This window comes from Heptranchias perlo, chromosome 26 (genome assembly GCF_035084215.1).
Source record: "Heptranchias perlo isolate sHepPer1 chromosome 26, sHepPer1.hap1, whole genome shotgun sequence".
NCBI lineage: Eukaryota > Metazoa > Chordata > Chondrichthyes > Hexanchiformes > Hexanchidae > Heptranchias > Heptranchias perlo.
The window spans coordinates 27,827,329-27,848,372 of record NC_090350.1 but is presented as its reverse complement, the minus strand read 5'-3'; the positions used below and the strand labels follow the sequence as shown (position 1 = coordinate 27,848,372).

Here is a 21,044-nt window from a genome sequence, read left to right as displayed (position 1 = left end):
GCAAAACTTCTACCATTTTCACCATCCTACTTCTCTGCTTGTTTGATTAATTTTCTTTCTTATCCCCAAATTATTTTAGTAATCTGGCCAGGGAAAGAGGGGATGAAAAGGGAGGAGAACCGATATATTTGTAAATTTTACAAATCATTGTTTCCTTACGCAGTATTTTAACGAAGATAATAGGGGACAATGAGTACTGCATCTAGTTTTTAGTAGCGATATAGGATTTCCATGTGGAAGAAACAGCTGGGTAATAGCGACCATAATATTATTAAATGCAACTAGATCAGTCAAGCCAATGCTACTGAAAATTTAATACCAGTGTGAGATCAGAGAGCTAAATTTGCAAAGATGTTCAATGGCTCGGCTAAGGTTGATTGGGGGGGGTGGGGGTGGGAGGGAGGGTCCCCACTAGACAACATCAACAAAAAATTGAATACTTTTTAAAACTATTCTTGTGCAGAAAGAAGCCATCTACGTCCTTAGCGTTAAAAGAAGGGTGCAAGGTACAAAAAAAACAAAATGGCTAACTGATCATGTCCCAAGACAAATCTAACTAAAGCTGAAATATTTGAATAGGTGCAAGGTAAATAATTCAAGAGAATAGAAATAGGTATCAGACTCAGCTGAGGGCAACAAAATCTGATGTCACATTGGCTAAAAACTCAATGGAGAAGAATTTGGTAGATAGGAACAATAGTGATAGCGAGATTCTTTTCAGGATCAAAGAACCATTAAGGAATTTATGGTGCCATAGCCAGATTCTGCAAGGCCAATTTGGGTAGAGTCTCAAAGTATGGCAAAGGTGTGAAATGGCTACTTTGCATCAATCTTCACTACTGAAGATGTTGGTGAGCAACTAATACTGCAGCATAGAGCTGATGCTAAAATTGAACATGTAAAAGTGGATGCAGAAATATTGCTTGCTAGAATTAAAGCACTTAAAGGAGGAGATCATGATGCTGGCCTTCATAATATTCACCCTAGGGACTTAAATAAAAATGGGGGCTGTGTTATGCAAGTCAGTGACTCGCAGATAGCATCGCACTGAAGTCTGGGATTGGTCCCATGAACCATGTGGTGCCTACATTTTAAACGGGCAATTAATCAGAATCAGAAAACTACAGGCCCATTAGTATAAGTTCAGTTATAGGCAAGTTGCTAAAAGAAATTATTAAATATGATCATGTTGAAAGATCAGGGCCACTGAGGAAGTCACAGCATGCTTTCTGGAAAACGAGGTCCTATCTTACCAAAATGACTGAATTTTTTGTGGTGGCCACGAAGTTGGTGGATGAGGGAAACTTTATTGGAAATTTGAAAAAAACCTTTGATAAAGTACCGCACAAAAGGCTGCATTTTATGGGATTGGCTGGCAGTTACTAGACTGGATAAAAAATTGTTTGCATTTATGTAGACAAAAGGTAGCTATTTATGGTAGTAGATTTGCATAGGGAGTGGTCAATAGTGGAGTCCAGAGAGATCTGGGCCATTGCTCTTCATCATCTTTATTAATGATCCGTATGAAGACATTGGAGGTATGCGCCCCAAATTTGTGGATGGTGCAAATATATGTGCGGGTGCAAGAACCTTAGATGAACAAAAAAGGTTGCAGATGGATCTATTTGCAAGGGGGTAATAAGGCCCATATTTGGCAGCTGTTTTTTTTAAATATAGACAAGTGTAGTGTGAGGCATTTGGGGAGGAAGAATTCCAAACATGTGTACACCATGGACTGCAAGGCAGCTGAGCGGGAAAAAGATCTAGGGGTTATAGTGGCCTGAGTCATTGAAGGTCCGTGACCAGTATTGCAAGGCTGCTGTGAAGGCAAATAGGACGTTAGGAAGAATGGCTAGGACAACGAAGTATAAAACTAAGTACAATCATTTCCTTGTATGAAGCCTTAATCCAGCCGCATCTAGAATACCATGTCTAGGTTTGGACCACTCACATGGTGGGAGATGTCAAAGCCCTGGAAAAGGTTCAGAGAAGGGTCATTTGATTAATACTTAGTTTAAGGACCCTTAGATATCAGGGAAGGCTTAGAGAGTTAGGACTTTTTATTTTGGAATGACTTTGAAAAACTTAGGAACAGGAGTAGGCCATTCAGCCCCTCGGGCCTGTTCTGCCATTCAATGAGATTATGGCTGATCTGTATTCTAACTCCATCAACCCGCCTTAATACTTGTGGCTAGCAAAAATCTAGCTATCTCAGATTTAAAATTATTAATTGAGCTAGCATCTACTGCTTTTGTGGGAGGGAGTCACACACTTCTACCATCCTTTGCTTGAAGAAGTGTTTCCTAACTTCTCTCCTGATGGCCTGGCTCTGATTTTAAGCTCATGTCCCCTTGTCCTAGATTCCCCCACCAGTGGAAAAAGTTTCTTCCTATCTACCCTATCAATTCCTTTCAAAATCCTAAAAACCTCAATCAAATTACCCCTCAACCTTCATTATTCTAGGGAATACAAGCCTTGTTTATGTAATCTCTCCTCATAATCTAACCCTTGAAGCCCTGGTAACATTCTGGTGAATCTGTGCTGCACTCCTTCCAAGGCCAATATATCCTTTCTAAGTGCAGTGCCCAGAACTGTACACAGTACTCCAGATGTGGTCTAACCACAAGGTGTACAATTGAGGTCTTTAAAGTAATAAAGGGATTAGATTCTGTCCACATGGATAGGTTACGAGCTATAGACACAGGCAGGGGGGGGGGGGGGGGGGGTCGAGAGGACATCAGTATAAGTTACAAAAGCATAGAGTTAAGTTTGATGCAAGGAAGTACTTCCTTTCGCAGAGCAACAATCTTTGGCGTAAGATGCCAGTACATATGAGGAATGTGAATTCGCTGCAAGCGTTCAAAATGGAACTGGCCAAGTTCCTGTGAGTGAAAGCCATTTCAAGCTATAGAAATAGGATGGTTAGTACGGGATAGTGTTCCGGTCACCGTGGTGTCCTGGAACTTGCTTGATTGTTGCGGGAATCAGAGCAGAATTTCCCAGAGATTTTTTTCCATTAAACTGGCCAAAGGTTTTCTCCTCTACATTTTTTGTCTCTCCCGTGAGACTGCATGACTGCAGGTGGATGGGTGTGAGGGGGTATTGGATGGTTTTGGCATAATGATGGTGAGTCAAAGTTGCATGATGGCAGGTCAGGACAGGACAGGCTTGATAGACCAGATTGTCTTTTGTCCTTTTTCATGTGTCCTAATTGACTGTCAGACAGTTCCACCCAAACACACTTTTGAATTTGTACCCACAATCACAGATACAGATGCAAAACTAGACAAAAGTATACGGTAAGCACAAATCAACTGCAAGACTTAATCCAAGGATCTATATATGATGTACCTGCATTAGCACTTAACTGGTATCGTCTGCAAACTTGTCCAAAGTAACCCCTCCCCACCCCCAGTCTAATCTGACTGTAAACTTAACAAGGGTAGGAATAAGGTCACTACAGTTGGGTTAGGGAGAGGGGGAAATATGCCAGTTGCCTGAAAAATTGTCTGCCAGCCATAACTGTCAAGACTCATGCATGATATATATGTTTGATAAAGTGCCGCACGGTAGCCTTGTCATCAAGATTGCAGCACATGGAGTAAAGGGGGCAGTAGCAACATGGATACAAAATTGGCTAAGTATCAGGAAACAGAGAGTAGTGGTGAACGGTTGTTTTTCAGACTGGAAGGAGGCATACAGTGGTGTTCCCATGGGGTGCATGCTGGGACCACTGCTTTTCTTGATATATATTAATGACTTGGACAGGGCGCAATTTACAGATTTGCAGATGGCACAAAACTTGGAAAGGTAGTGAACATGGAGGAGGATAGTGATAGACTTCAAGAGGATATAGACAGGCTGGTAGTACGGGCGGACACGTGGCAGATGATATTTAATGCGGAAAAATGCGAGATGATGCATTTCAGTAGGAAGAATGAGGAGAGGCAATATAAACCAGAGGGCACAATTCTAAAAGGGGTAAAGGAACAGAGAGATCTGGGAGTATATGTACACAAATCGTTGAAGGTGGCAGGGCAGGTTGAGAAAGCGGTGAAAAAAACATATTGGATCCTGGACTTTATAAATAGAAACAGGGTACAAAAGTAGGGAAGTCATGATGAACCTTTATAAAACAATGGTTCGGCCACAGCTGGAGTATTATGTCCAGCTCTGAGCACTGCACTTTAGGAAAGATGTGAAGGCCTGAGAGAGGGTGCAGAAGGGATTTACTGGAATGATTCCAGGGATGAGGACTTCAGTTACTTGGATAGACTGGAGAATATGGGGTTGTTCTCCTTGGAACAGAGAAGGTTGAGAGGAGATTTGATAGAGGTATTCAAAATCATGAAGGGTCTAGACAGAGTCGATAGAGAGAAACTGTTCCTATTGGTGGTGGAAGAGTCAAGAACCAGAGGACATAGATTTAAGGTGATTGGCAAAAGAACCAAAGGTGACGTGAGGAAAAACTTTTTTTTTTAAACACAGCGAGTGGTTAGGATCTGGAATGCACTGCTCGAGGGAGTGGTGGAGGTAGATTCAATCATGGCCTTCAAAAGGGAACTGGGATAAGTATTTAAAAGGAAAAAAATTGCAGGGCTACGGGGATAGGGCGGGGGAGTGGGACTAGCTGGATTGCTCTTGCATAGAGCCGGAGCGGATTTGATGGGCTGAATGGCCTTCTTCCGTGCTGTAACCTTTCTATAATTCTATAACCAGTGATCAGTTTACCTTGAGTGTTCGATTGTGGCGTTGCAGCTCACGGCACAGACTCTCTAGTTTGCTGCGTGCCAGAATGGCTTTGCTGTGCTCATTCCGTAGGTGATCCTTCTCCTGGATGATCTGAGTTTGTTTCTTTTGTAACAGTCTCATTTGCTTTTGAGTATTCCTATGCTCTTCAAGCTGCAGAAAGATCAAGTATGTAATTCCGGTAGACCAATGCCTTAGATCAGTTTAATGGTTGGTAACTAATTTTGCAAAGCTTCATTTCTGCCAAACTATGAACCGTTTTGCTGCACACATGCAACTTCAGCTTTATGCATCATAACCCAATCTATTCAAGAGGAGTGGGGCAATATCTTACCACAGTAAAAATCATGTAATGCAGCACAGTCAGCAATAATGCTGCACAGGTAAGCCTAGCTGACATAAGGCAATAATGTAATGATTGGACCAAGAACTGTACAGCAAAGATGCACTTTTCCCAAGTCAAGTTCTAGCCCCTAAAAATGTGTATTAATGTACACAAAATATTCACTCATGTTGAGAGTATTCAAATAGCCAAGTCATCCATGTCTGTTAACCACCCTTAAATTATGCTTTGGAAAAAAAATATTTGAAATGCAGAACAGAATCTTAGTTTCAGGTTAACTAGCTGCACTGCATAAAGATAGTAACTTTTAAGCCTTTTTAACTGACCATGTCTGCATACTTCTTGCAGAGTGCAGCAAGCTTCTCCTCTGGGGTGCTCAAAGTGTTCAGCGTCTGCATCAGCAATGTAATTTCCTTTCCTGGAAAAAGATGATCACAGACTAGAAATGTAACACATTTTTCAATAGCAGATTAATGCATGAATATACTTTCAGATTTCATCTTCCTCCCAATTTCTTCGCTCCCTCATTGTGTTCCCCATAACATTTCTGTTAATCAAAAGCATGCTGCAGATCTTTTCCTAAGACTTTGCTAATGCTACTCAAAGCTGCACGCTAGGAACAACACAGGTTGTGCTGCAGGCTAACCTACAATCCATGGAACCGCATTTCAAGGCCATGCACCCGACTCACCTTTTATTCTTTTGAGGGCTACATTTAAAATGTCTGCACACTAAATGAAATACAAACCACAATTTCTTTAGGAATTAAATCACTCCTGACTAATCTAGAGCGATCATTCAATATATCTGCACGCTATACACTGGTACGTGCACAACATTCTAAACGGCACAATAGCTAGGATACACTTCACTTACCGTAAAATAAAGTGTTCAAGCTAGAGATAAAAAGAAAAACTGAATACCAGAAATCTGAAATAACAGAAAATGCCGTAGTGGCATAGCAGATCAGTCAGCATCTGTGAAAGAAATGGTTAACAGATCTGCTGTGTATTTCCTTCAACTTCTGGATTATTCATATTAAATAGTCTGCACCGAGTGACATTGAAAGACTATTTCCACATAAAACGACTTACTGCAGGAATTCATTTTTTGGTCCTCAGAAGTATATTCAAAAAAGCCACTCGTACTTAGATCTTACTGCCTTTCCACTTGAAACTGGCCACGAACTGCACGAGAAGCATGGGTAGAATTTATATGTGTACTTTTCAATATTTGATACAGTGAAGCAAAGGGCACAGAGAGTTTACAAAAACATTACAAGTTACTCTTGAATTTCACAATTTTAGTTTCATTTCATGCAACATAACAGAATGTGCTAACTAATCGGTTTATGAAACAGTTTTGTTCTGATTCAGTTACAGGTCACTTAATATACCATTTAGGTAAAGATTATGCAAAAAAAATTCGAACTTTTTGATCATTTAAGTCACATTGCAGGAATACATTTTTTTTAAAGTTGCTTTTAAAATAGATCAATCTATATGCTGAGTTGTGGCAGTTGAGGAATCGAGGTTAGTATGGTCTAAGCTTCACTAGTCTGAGAGTTAAATATTTACAAACCAATTTTCCTTTAAACTTTGTTAGGGGGACTGGTATTAAAAATCGGAGATGTCAAGAATTTGGGGGGGGGTGGGGGGGGAGGCGTGCGGGGAGGAGAAGAGAGAAGGAAGAGATCATTTTTTTCTCATGCCACTAGGTATTTGCTACAGCAATTCCCCCGGTCCTTCAATACATTATGCGGCATTTCCATGTGCCCAACCAATCAACTTCATGCCTTTGGGCAGTATTATTCAAATAATGCTAAATTATGGGTAGTTTTGTGCTGTGATTCACGTCACATAGTAATTGAACAGAGACTGCTCGAACTAATTCCACTAAACCACCAAAACTCGTTCCCTTCCCCTGTCCCCTTTACCACAATGGCCCGAATTCAAACCCAGAGCTATAAGCTACTGCACTATCCAGTCTCCACTAGCTGATCATTTCAACACTGGCATGAGTTTATCACTCCTTAAGAGAAAGCCTTAGAATTGTAACATTCAGCTGTTATTATGCCATGTGTTACCTGCAACTTGGGAAGAATTTGGCTACAACTACCAGCAGCTCAGTATAATTTTAATTCCATGTCTGGAAACTGCACAAATTGGGAGAACCTAAAAACTATAGCAAGTCCACCATCGTAAAAAGCACTAAAAATCAAGTTTTTTTTAAAATGAAAAGATCAATCTGCTTAATTGACAAACAGAAAATTTGATACCTTCCTGGAAGCTTTTTGCAAGTACAAAATATTTTACAATTGGATATGATAGGACACCATAAATTAATCCACCAGTTTAGGAGCAATATTGTCACAATTGGCCCTGCACACACTCAGGCAAGTAAACAGTCAGGTGGTAAGGGAAGTAGAACATACAGCATTGGAGCCACCACTGCCTCATCAAAGGTAGTGGGGGCCTGGCACAAACACAAGAGGCACTACATGCATGCGTCATTTTCAGTTTAAAAGAAATCAACTTTCACAAATATCTAATGGTTGCGATAGAATATAACCTTGGCAAATATTAAACCTTCAAAGGAAGCTTTGTTTCTCTTCACCCTCCCTCTGTGCAGTCACTGAATTTGATAACTGTTACAAAGGCAGTCACATCACTGGATTTAGATATGGGTGTAGGAAACAGAGTGTAATCATGAGGGGGAGGTGATCAGTGCTTCAGTTCCTTGTTATCATTTGCATTAATGGCCTTATGCAATACCAACTATAAGTGTTAAATTTGGAGATGACACTGAAATAGGAAATGCAGTAGGGATGGATAATGCAGTTGAGGTTTCACAGAAGGACTTAGATTTGTTATACAATTCAGCAGATAAATGGCAAATAAAATTTAATACCAACAAATGCAGAGTATTTGTCACCTCCAGACCTGACCACACCAATCCTCTCCTAGCCGGCCTCCCATCCTCCACCCTCCAGAAACTTCAGCTCATTCAAAACTCTGCTGCCCATATCCTAGCCCACATCTAGACCCGCTCATCCATCATCCCCATACTCGCTGATCTATATTGGCTCCCGGTCCAGTGCCTCAAATTGAAAATTCTCATCCCCATGTTTAAATTCCTTCAGGGCCTCCTCCCTCCCTAACTCTAATGTTCTCAAGCCCCACAACTGTCCAAGAACACTGCGTTCCTCCGACTCTGGTCGCTTGTGCATCTCCCACTTCCTTCACCCCACCACTGGCAACCGTGCCTTCAGCCAACTGGGTCCTAAGCTCTAGAATTCTCTCCCTAAACCTCTCCACATCTCCACCTCCTTCTCCTCCATAAAATACACCACTTTGTCCAAGCTTTTAGTCACCCCTCCTATTATTCTTTTTTGGCTCAGCGTCCATCTTTGTCCAATTACGTTTCTGTGAAGCACTTCTGGACATTTTTCTGCATTAAAGGCGCAATATAAATGCAAGTTGTTTTGCTGTTATTGAATATTGGAAGAGGAACGAGCAACACAAGTATACAAGGACGGGAACAGGGAGACTTTGAAAGTGTCAAGTCTGCTGTCACTCCCAGGTCCCTTTCAATGTCAAGGCAATGTGGAGAAGCAATTAAAAAAGCAAACAATGTTGGGATACATGGCCATAAGCATGTAGTATATGTCTAATACTGGTTATATTGTTTTTTTTAATAAAACGTACTGGTCAGATTTAATTTGAAATATTATGTAAAATTCTAGTTACCATATTTCAAAAGAGCCACACAGTCATTGGAAAGGGTGCAGAGGAGAATGAGAATGATCTCAATTGTAAAGGGAATGAGCTACGGGGAAGGATTAGATAACCTCAAGTTCAGTAGTCTAGAAAGGTGGTGGTTAAGGGGTAACCTTATTCTTTATTGAAGTGTATAAGCTATAGAATGGCACAGATAAGGTAAACCCACATTACTACTGTAAGGTCAGTCATCCCAGTAGAACAAAGGATAATAGAGAAAAGTAAATTTTAAACATATCTTAAAAAAAAATCTTTACACCAAGAGCAACAAATGTATTGGAATGACCTTTCAGGTAAGGTATTTGAACCAAAGATGCTAGGAGAGTTCGAGATGAAGTTGGATACAACGCTGGTTGAGCTGAAATGCTATAGAGAAAAGAGCATGATAGGTGGAATGGTCTTCTCATCCTTAATGTTTTCTCATGCAATACAGCTGTCTCACAAAAAAAAACTGCATAGAGATGTGAAATGTTAGTTACACAAAAGACACCAGTGCAAATGGAAATACAGGGTATTGTTTGCAAGCCATTTTGCTCAAAGCTAAATATAGGCTTGCCTGGGTGAAGCAGTTTTAAAAAAAGTCAATTATTTGAAGACCTTTTAAAAAGATTTAACCAATGGCTTCCCCAGTAAAAAAAAGTGGTTGAAGTAACACAGGCCAGAAAGTCAAAGGCTTAATTCTTTCCCTGTATCCAGTGATGCAGCATGTGGGGTGCCACAATTGGTTTTAGTACCCCTAAAGGGGAGCTAGGTTTTCTGATTGCTATCTACAGCCTGAGAAAAGAATCTCAACAATTTTCCATTTAGTGCAAATGCTTTTCTTGTAAACTTTCAGTAATTATATACTCTTGTATGATCATTCAACACTGCACTGAAGTACTGGAACTCTCTGGAGATCTGTTTTTTATATTAGCAACAGATTAAATATAGAACACATGCCAGGGTGTAGTTCAAAGCTGTAATCCACTGAGTTTTGATGGGATTCATAATATCAGCTTAGTTTGCTATTTAACCATAAAACACATTACCAATATCTATTATTGTGGATTTTAAAAAAATTGAACACAAATTATACTTTAGTCCTTGAAGCATTAACTGCAAATCATCAGTTTAAGTTGCCATTTACACAGAAATTATTTATTAGTTGCACTAGCTATAATTGAACTTCAAAATCATAGATGCTGTTGAGTCATTAAATATTGTAAACAAGACAGATAGGACATGTAAACACCCGGTTGAATTTTCAAGTCTGTGACCAGAAATTAAGTGGTCAACATTCAAAGCAACATGTGGATTTTGGAAAGATTCTCATTTTGCTTCCCATTGAATCTCAATATTTCAGGTCCCCGCTGCCTTCCGAAGTCGCTGCCGTGATTGTGGGTTAAGCAGGAAGCTTGTGTACCTAATGAGAGGCAGTGCTTCCAACTGGCTTGGGAGCCAATTCAAAACCAATTGATCCTGGAAAACCACAACAACCAAATTATGAAAGAGCACCAACGCAGTCGTGACTTCCCCTCCGTCCCCCATAATTTCCCTAGCTGTACCTTTTCATTTAAGTGTTTGTCCAGTCATAGAATTAAAGAAATTATAGCACAGATGGAAGTCTTTTTGCCAAACAGGCTTGTGTCAGTGTAGGCTCTTCAACTGGAGCCATCTACTGAAATCTCATTTCTCTGTCCTTTAAATGTATCATTTTACATTTTCAAGATGTTTTAAGAACAGCATCGACTGCATCACTGTCTTGACTGAGAAAAATACTATAAAATGCGCTAAACAAATTCCATAAGAGAGAAAAGTAAAAAAGGGACACAATATTACACTGAAAACCTTATAGTCCTTTTTCTAGGAAAAGTTCTGCTTACCTAGTGCTTTCGCTTTCTTTTTTTCTGGAGCTTTTTTCTGATCTTTGTTGTTAGGGACATCTCCATTCTCTTTCACATCTTCTACACGAGCCTCTGCCTTCACCACTTTTTCAATCTCTTCACTCATCTCGCCACATTCAATCTCCCGCACACCATTTCTCAGAGGTTCGCTGTTAACACATTTTTCTGCTTCTTCCATTTCAGGAGATTCCTCAGGCTGCACACCAGAACCATGCTCAGCCAGGTTGCAGCAATAGGTGTTCAGTATGTCTTCAAGCTGTCGGCTAAGCTCATCTGAGACATCAGCTGTTGAAGATTCAGGCTGGAGGGTATCCAAGTTATCTACAGCAGAAGTCTCTTGGACAACTGATGACCCCTCACTGCTATCTCCTGCAGTTGTTCCATTCAGTACGTCTTCACTGGTACTTACATCGTCATGGTTTTGAGCAAGCCCATTCTGACCATCAGATTTTTTGCTGGTTTGATGGTTAGCTTCAGGTCCAGCAGATTGAACAACACCGAGGCTCTCCTCTCTCCCAGCAGGGTCTACACTCTCTGCTGCTGCTACACCAATCATTGTAGTCTCATGACCATCAGCAGATGGACTGAGCTTACTTTCAGAGTCTTGATTCTTCATGGCTTAAGTTTCACTTAATAGAAACCTGCACAGAAACAAAATAGAAATTACCTAGTAGAATTAAAATACTTTCTAAAATTACAGCTGTAATCTACTGAATTCAAATATCCCAGTCAGCCATTTATGCTAACAGTTCAGAAACACCCTTGTTTGGAGAAATGAATAGTTTGTATCACCATATATTCATTCCAAAGTTGCCCTGCATTAAATATTAATTCTGCACTCGCAAAATTTGATGTTTTTTTTTTTACACACCACACACAGGTTGTGACTGGTCAATTCATATACGTAGCGCATGGATAAATATTTTCCAAGTATATCAACACAGGACAAATACAATTTTGCATTTTGCCACTCCTATTGAAGCTATGCAACATACAGCTCCTATACTTTCTCAACTGGAAATATAGTTAAGACTGCAGCTATGGTTCAAGATCATTTCCAACTAGATAAGTACCCTGTTTATACTGCTGGGCTGGAACTGTAATTCTCCTCTCAGGGGGTTAGCATTTAAATGTTTCGAGAGTGCAGGTAGCAGCATCCGTACTCTCAACATGTAAATTAACACCAGGTAGATTTAAAACTTTGTAAAGCAGGTTTGGCTGGAGCTCTACTTTATGTCATATCCAACCCCAGTGTTGAAAGACTACCTTCTCCATAGAGTTTCACACTGGAGTCAGGTCGAAACTCAACTCTTGGTTATGCTGTAACTTTAGTGTTGCTGCAAAGTTCAAACTGCAGTATAAGCCAATCTCAAAAAGTATAAACGGAGCTCAATTAAGAAACAACACACCAATTTAAGACAACACTCAATCTCAAGCCTCACTAAAACCTATCCCAAACTAGACCTATACTCGTCTTTAAATGCAACCTACCTTAAAGTTATACCTAGCACCAGCTAGTTAGACAACTATAAAACATTTGACAAATAAAATCCCATATAAATTTTATTTGGTACCCACTAACTACAAAACAATGTAACCCAGTCTCCAAATGATCTGTTCTAATCTGTACTTATTAAAAAATGACGTTGACCCCTCACCTCAAAGACTATCAAAGAACTAGCGCATGGGAATTTTGACAGTCAAGATTCATGTATGAGCAGAACAGACACTAAGTTCCAAAATCTAAATGTAAAGCTCAACCTGGAGGTGAAAGAAAGAATAAAACAGCCCCTGGTTCTAAAGACTGCTGATTCAGATCATTCATGTGCAATGGTTGCTATCCGATGGTGTGTCTAGTTTAATTTCATTCTAAGTGTATGAAAAGAAACAGTTCACTTGTTATGAACATTTATATGCAGTCTGTACATTTTCAACATACATCAGATAGGTTCTAACAGTAATCAGATGCATACAATTTCTCAACCACCCTCCAATAAAGTCACAAGCATTGTGTAGGTATTATTACATATCAAAAAACTAACCAAAATAGAATGAAATTTCCATGTAAAACCAAGCACTATGTTCCTATATCAATGAGGGGAGAGGTGCTACTAGATCTAGACATGAGTAATGAAATAGATCAGGTAAATGAGTTAAATGTGGGTGAGCACCTTGGGAGTAATGACCATAATATGATTTGCTTTAAGGTCCAAACAGGAAGGGAAAAAGTTAATACAAAGACAAGGGTACCAGATTGGAATAGGGCAGATTTTAGAAATATGACAATGAGCTTGTTCACGTCAGGGGGAACAGAAACTGCCACACAGGACTTAGATCAACAATGGGATATTTTTAAAAAGCAGATTGCAAGGTTGCACAATAAACGTGTACCATTAAAAAAAAGTCTACTTCAAGTTTCAGAATACTGTGAATAAACAGAGGTTAGAAACAAACTAAAATTGAAGAATATAGGTATGCTAAAATTGATAAAAATGAGAGAATGAGAAAATAAGGAAAGAGGGTTAAGATAGTGATGAGGAAAGCAAGGGGAGAGTATGAGGAGAGAAATTTAAAAAAATTACAAACAGTAAAGTATTCTACAAATACATCAGTAAAAAGAGAATTGTTAAATGTGAGGAGGGACCTTGGAGGGGAGTAAATATTATTAGTAGAGAATAAACAAAAATTGCCAGCGATACTTAACAAGTAGTGTGCTTCTTATAAAAGAGGATATCTGGGAGGAGGTAAATGCCGAACTGGTTAAAAGTGAGATGACAGATATTAAAGTAAATAAGAAGAAAGTATTAGAGAAGTTAGTTTAGCTAAAAAGGAGGACAAAGTGCCAGGACCTGACAGAAAACATCCAAGGGTCCTGAGAGAAGTGGGCCTTTGAGTTGCTCCAGTGTCACCAGACAAAAACATAAAATCATTCTAACAAGTGGGCACCACTAATATAATAAAATAAACAAAAGGTCGAAATAATATAACATGCTATAAAAACATAATATCTAAGATACACTCTATACCCTGCGGTGCCCAAAGGTCATGGGAAGAAATAGCAGAATCCCTAGAAATCATGTTTCAGGGTTCTATTGAGAGTGGATGCACGTTGAAGGACTAGAGTGGCCAAGTAATATTAACTTTCAAAGGCAGACACCTGGGTAATTACACAGCAGTTAGTTTAACAACCGTGGTAGTGAAAATTCTGGCATCATTAATTAGTAAATATCTGGATGAAGAGAAAATAATTAGAAGCAGCCAACAGGGATTTCAGAAACTTGGATATGAATTATTTGAGGTGAAGGATATGGTGGATAAGGGAAAAATGCAGTGGATGTGGTGTGCACAGACTTTCAGAAAGCCTTTGAGAAGGTACCACATAGGAGATAATTGGAAAATATTAGAAGGTATGGAACTAGGGGAAGGATAGCAAATTGGATTAAAAATTGATTAGAAGGAAAGAAACAGAGAATAGGAGTTAAGAGCAGCTTCTCAACGGTTGGAAGTGGGGTGCAACATCCCACAGGGTCCGTTCGCTGTGCATATTAAAGATCTGAATATAGGGCTAGAAGGATTGGTGGCCAAATTTGCAGATGCTACTGAAATAAGAGGCATAGCAAGTAATTCACGTAATTCCAAGAACCAAAGAAAGTTGCAAAGGGATACTGATAAGATGGTGGTATGGGCAAAAAAGTGGCAGATCGAATTCAATGTCAGTTAATGTGAAGTGGCGCATTTTGGTTAAAAAAAAAGTAATCATACTTTGAATGGGAGAAGGCTGTGTGATGTGGAATTGCAGAGAGATTTGAGAAATCTGGTTCACAAGACATTAAAAGCAGTACCTCAAGTAGATAAGGCCATTAAAAAAAGGTTAATGAAATAATGGGCTTTATGGCATAAGATATGGAATATAAAAGTCAAGATACAATGGTGAAATGATACAAAACCTTAGTAAGACCACAGTTGGGAATAGTGTGCAGCTTTGGGCTCCACATCATCGCAAGGATGCTGAGGTAATAGAGAGGGTACAGCACAGATTCACTGGGATACTGCCTGATATCAGAAAATACAAATACGATGAAAGACTTGAAAAATTGGGACTGTTTCTGCTAGAACAGAGGAAATTACACGATAACTTGACAGAGGTGTTGTACATGGAAACAAACTGTTTTTTCACTTTCCACTCAATTCACAGAAAAAGTTTAGAAATGACAAATTGGGTCTTAAATGACAACCAAGACTATTTGTCCATTTCAATTTCTAATGTCACCTCCAAAAATTGTAGACTGCTGAACAGTGATGCTTCAGCCCAGAAATTATAATTCTATCTTGAGTTTTAATATTTATAAGAAATTGAACCTTAATCTTGCTGCAAAAATACATTAATTTTTGTTGATAAAAACAAATAAGCTGCCCATGGAATTGTATGCCAGCATAAGTCACCTCCTTCAGAACAGGGATTAGGGGATAGAAGAAAATAAAATGTCTAAAAATTGATTATCAAGCTGCACTACAATCAGGATTCAGGTGGTAGGTATGAACTTTTCAAGATTTTCTTTTGCAGTTTAGGACACTTTTCAGAACCCCTTTGATCTTTGCTGATTTGTTATCACTCCCAGCTATCCATTAGTCTGTATGCATTATACATCTATGTGTACACTAGGGAAGTCAGAAATATAGGAAAGAAAACTTTATAAATAAAGAAATTCTGAAAATGTTACCGGGGGCTGCTCACTCTGAAACCTGAAGTGGTCGATTAAAACATATTCTAAAGCAGGAATTGGATAAATTTTGTTCCAAATTCTTAACCTATCATCGCAGAGCAATGGGCACAGGAACCCAGCAAAAACACCTTTGAGAAAGAAACTGGCAACTGGAATGATTATTATAGTAATAAAGGCTGAAATTAACTAGTAATTCATCCTACACAATAATACCTGTGAAGCTGGAGGGCAGTGAGCCAAGGTTGACAGGTGGAGATTTGAGGATGGATGGATATTTTGGAGTTTTGCTTGATTACCTTTGGGAGTCTGGGAGTATTTACGCAGAACTTTCCCCGAGAAGATTAAATCGGTGGGGTAGAAACCATGACAGGTAAATTATACATAGTCATTAGAAGGAGTGGGCTTAAGACAACACTCAATCTCAAGCCTCACTAAAATCTATCCCAAACTAGACCTATACTCGTCTTTAATTGCAACCTACCTTAAAGTTATACCTAGCACCAGCAAGTTAGACAACTATAAAACATTTGACAAATAAGTTCCTAAAGAAGACAGTTACAAACTACTTGCTAGAAATCAATACATTAGTAAAATGTCATATAATGGGGTTACAGTAATCTAGGAAAGCTTTCTTTTACGAGTGGGGCAAAGGGTTATAGAAAAAAAAACTTACAGGTACAATCTGGTAGATTTTTTTAAAAAACTGATTAACTGCACAAATTGCTAAGATTTTAAACCTAAAGCCCAGACAATGAAAAATTCAGGCTGATCTATGCATCAAGCAAAAATCCAACCTCACCAGACGTTGATCAACAATCTCAGAAAGGACATTTCAGAGGTAATGGGAATACTCATTTTAACTTGGGAGGGGAGAAATGTTGACATTGTGACGAGCCGTTACGCCACAAACGTTAAACGACCCCAATCGGTAGCTAAAAGCAAATTGGAGCATTACCCTGAGCCCTGGCCCAGATCCTGCCCTGCCAGTCTCACCTTGAGGCCGCCCAGAGTCCCATTAACCCAACCGGCCAAACCCAACCTCATACACATTCCACACCCGATAAACCGCTAACAGTGGCCGCCGCATTACAAAGTTTACCCGGATTTCACACGGAGGCCGCACTGCCGATGGCTGCCAGGTTTCGCCGGACTCCGGCGGCCCAATTCCACACTCCGTCTCTCCGATCCGTCCTCTCCCTAAACCCCAAATCCTCACCCCCTCCCCCCCCCCCTCTTTAAAAAAAAACCGACAAACCGGATGCACTCCTACGTCATCCTATCGGCATCCCGCATCAGCGGTGCCTTGACGTCAAGTCGGACGGCCAATCGACGCTGAGAAAGAACAAGGACTTCCGCCGACGGATTCTGGGTAGTGTAGTTCTTTACCGCGGCCCAGAGAAAGCCACAATTCCCACAGTGCTCCGCGACGAACTGCTCAATGGGCTGGGCTGAAAGTTTGCGCATGGCTCACATTCTGCGAACTGTCACAGTCATGGTTTTTTCCTTCGTCTGCTAGAATTACACGGATTGTGTGGCTTTAATATTGCCTGAGTTTGCAAATTCATCTTCACAGAATGATACAGCGCAGAAGGAGGCCCTTCGGTCCATCGTGTCTGTGCCAGATCTTTCAATTAGTCCCACTTCCCCTGCCCTGCAAAAAAAAAAAAATTCCCCTTGTGCTATTGTGTTTTATGCTGTATAGAAACAAAGCTACTAACCTGCGAGCTCCTGTGAGTCTGCACCAAACAATATCAGGAAGACGTTTCTACCGACTCTTGGGTTTTGGTTTCCTTTAAACGTTGTGACATCACCACCCCAGGCGCCAGTTGCCAGTTTTTTCTCGCTTTAGGCACAGGGGAAATGAGGGAGTTTCCAAAAAACGTCAAAGTACTGTGGCCTGTAGTTTGATTATTTCTCTGTATTTCAGGATCAAGGTGTAATTACATTTTTATTTCAGGATTGGCAAGGAGAATTTTGTGTGCTGGCCACTTTCCACAAGGCAGATTAAAAGGTAATATGGAAACATATCATACGAGTTCGATTATAAGAACAGTTGATTCTGGACAATTTGAGATATTAAAACAAGCTGCAAATTCAAACTTCCTTTGCCATTTACCAATTCAGTATGAAGCGTCTCAACAAGTGGAGCTTCCAATATATTCAGCATCAGTCGTGAACCAGGAGAGGAACGGGAAGGCGATACAAAGGAGGAGGTCGTTTCCCTGTTCTGCCCCCTTCCCTCAAGTAGGAGTGTTTTTTCCAAAACGCGGGATAATTATGAAGCATATACACTTTCAATAATTGTTCTTTATTAAATAAGAAAATCCGTGGTTACGTATCTTCTGATCTGCATCACATATGTTTCCCTACCAAAGAAGCCCGCCAGCCTGGTCTCAGCTATGCTAGAAAAAAAAGGGAGCTATAGGTTGAATTCTGACTGGTCCAATCTCTTCCCCCACCATACCAAGAGCTGCCCCCCGACCCAAACCACTCCTGGAACTACTCAGCAACTCAATCACTCTGCAGTTTTTCCCTTAAGGAAGAGGTGAGCGTGGACAGGGCTTAAGACCTAGTTCCTGCCAACTCACCTAGCGCCCCAGGCCCCAATTATTGCTAACTACAGTTTACATAGTTCAAATACTGCCTTTCTCTCCAATAGTACATTCAAATCCTTCCTCAAAAAGCCCATTTTCCCCCCAATTTGTTTTTTTTTTTAAATTGAGTTTTCAACAAGGTTCGTACAAAAACGTGGTTTTAAATCAGCTTCCCATCAATGCAGTAACCCAAATACCACCACTATTTTTCACGAAGATCCTTGAATGTGTTATCACAGCTCCATGTTCACTTCAAATCGCATGAAATATAGAGGAAACCCTATTAAAAAAATTTTACATTAAAAAGGCTTAGAAATGTTTTGAGTTCCATCAAAATTAACTATCAAATAAGCTAACTCTCAATATTAATCCTTCCCCTCACTTCAAAGCGCACCACTCCCTCATTAAGAATCTCACCCTCAATCTTCTCCAATGCTGCTCTATTTCTTAACCCTCCATCCTCTCCAAAGTACTAGAACATGTCTGAACCACCTAACTTTGTTAACATTCAAGTACCTGCCATGGGTTTCCATGCTGCCCACCAAATAGCCCTGAAACACATTTATGAATAGACACTTTATTGAGATAGTTGAGGACCACTACGCCCATGGAAAGGTACGCCAGCATGAATCTGATTCTATACAGTAGTACTGCGAAAATTGGAGAACATTAAAAAAAAACAGGGAAGCAAGTCTAGAGCCTCCAAACTCTGAATAGGTTTCGGATGTGTTATTCAGCAAGGCTGTTGTACGGTGGCATAAATCCAGACAACTGATAAGAGCTATAATTTGTTCACAGTCGCGTTTCTTAAATCACAGCTTCCAAATGCATAAATCAGGGAAACATTTGTAATGAGAAGGCAGCAATTGTTAAAACTGTATTCTTACCAGTGAACAGCCCTTCACTAATTTGGAGCAGTTTTGGCATAAACAACTGTAAACTTACAATCTGCAGAAAAGGGGGTGTGAGATGAACTACTGGATCCAATAATTCAAATTTGTAATGTAATCAGACAAGCTAAAAAAACATGGCTCTTCAAATCTACAAAAGATTCCAGAGTACCATAGATTCACTGTAAACCTCAACAACTCAAGGTACAGATACACAAATCACAAAGTAGCGACGCAGGTTAATAAGGACATTGAACAAAAAACAAACCAATGTAAGCAATCTTACAACACCAGGTTATAGTCCAACAGTTTTATTTGAAAATCACAAGCTTTCGGAGCTTACCTCCTTCGTCAGGTGAGTGACGAAGGAGGTAAGCTCCGAAAGCTTGTGATTTTCAAATAAAACTGTTGCACTATAACCTGGCGTTGTAAGATTGCTTACATTTGTCCACCCCAGTCCATCACCGGCATCTCCACATCAAAAAACAAACCAAGCATTGGGGTTCATTTCTAGAGTGATAGAATTCAAAAGCAGAGGAGTTATGTTAAACTTACACAGAGCCTTGGTTAGACCACAGGGAGTACTGTGCAGAGTTTTGGTCTCCATTTTATAAAAAGGATATACAGGTACTGGAAAAGGTGCAAAAAAGATTCACAGGGATGATACCAGAACTGAAAGGATATACTTAATCAGGAAAGGCTGAATAGATTGGGGTTCTTTTCTCTAGAAAAGGCTGAGGGGTGACCTGGAGGTCTTTAAAATCAAAGGGTTTGATGGGATAGACAAAGAAAATGTTTCCACTTGAGAGTCCAAAACTAGGGGCTATAAATGTAAGGTAGTCAAAAATAGATCCAGTAATGAATTCAGGAGAAACTTTTAAAAAAAAAACCCAGAGACTGGTGAGAATGTAGAACTTCCCTCACATGGTGGTTGAGGTGACTAACAGATGCATTTACTCCAAGCCGGCCTTCGAGACACACGACAACGCAAAATCGTCGAGCAGAAATTGATAGCCAAGTTCCGCACCCATGAGGACGGCCTCAACCGGGATCTTGGGTTCATGTCACACTACACGTAACCCCACCAGCGAACAAATGTTATCTGTTTTTAATATAACGGGTCATTGACTGTCTTCCTTCTCTTTTTTTTTGGGGGGGGGGGGGGTTTGTATATTCGGTGGCCTTTTAGGTGACACCTTTCTGTCTGCTCACTGTGATTGCCTTGGCAACGGGCAGTAATCACCAGGCATTGTTCTGTGATTTTCAAATGCGAAGGATTCAAAAATTTCATTTCCACACCGTTCACCTGAGGAAGGAGGAAGCCTCCGAAAGCTTGTGGAATTTAAAATAAATTTGTTGGACTATAACTTGGTGTTGTAAAATTGTTTACAATTGTCAACCCCAGTCCATCACCGGCATCTCCACATCAGATGCATTTAAGGGGAAGCTAGATAAGTATATGAGGGAGAAAGGAATAGAAGGCATTGCTGATAGGGTGAGATGAAGTAGGGTGGGAGGATACTCACGTGGAGCATAAACATCAGCACAGACTGGTTGGGCCAAATGGCCTGTTTCTGTGCTGTAAATTCTATGTAACAGTTTTGCGCACAGCGAAGTCCAACAGCAATGCAATACATGGCCAGACAATTTTTTTTGTGAGGGATAAATGTTGGCTAGGATACCAGGAGAACTCCCCTGCTCCTCTTCGAATCATGCAGTGGAATCTTTTACATCCACCCGAGCAGAGCCTCGGTTTAACGTCTCATTGGGAAAACACCACCGAAAGTACTACGTTGATGTGTCATCTCAGATAAAAACAGAAAATGCTGGAAATACTCAGCAAGTCAGGCAGCATCTGTGGAGAAGGAAACAGAGTAATTCACTGTCACCTTTGATTATGTGCTCAAGACTTTCTGACTCAGGGAGGCGAGAGTGCTACCACTGAGCCAAGGCTGACGCCTCAAAGAGAAGCACTCTCTCAATAGATGCTTCACTTTGTAGATCTTCTCTCATTATTCATGACTCCAGATTTTCACCACCATACCAAATGGAAGTAGGTAAGATTACTTTGTTTTGATTTAA

General features: G+C 40.1%; 1 protein-coding gene across 2 annotated transcripts in view; it reads right to left on the bottom strand.

Annotated features, from left to right (window-relative positions):
* The window catches only part of LOC137342617 (alpha-taxilin-like), a 36,022-nt gene extending 19,334 nt beyond the window's left edge, over nucleotides 1-16,688 (bottom strand). Inside the window, exons 1-4 of one of the 2 annotated variants that reach the window (XM_068006639.1) lie at nucleotides 16,578-16,688; nucleotides 10,734-11,395; nucleotides 5,419-5,510; nucleotides 4,732-4,902 (exon numbers count right to left, since the gene is read on the bottom strand). In XM_068006639.1, coding sequence (XP_067862740.1) covers nucleotides 4,732-4,902; nucleotides 5,419-5,510; nucleotides 10,734-11,370 — 900 coding nt within the window. In that variant the 5' untranslated portion in view covers nucleotides 11,371-11,395; nucleotides 16,578-16,688. Of the gene's footprint in view, nucleotides 1-4,731; nucleotides 4,903-5,418; nucleotides 5,511-10,733; nucleotides 11,396-15,691; nucleotides 15,768-16,577 lie in introns of those variants that run through there. The other variant, XM_068006640.1, reaches the window with a different exon arrangement.
* Nucleotides 16,689-21,044: the final 4,356 nt, after the last annotated feature.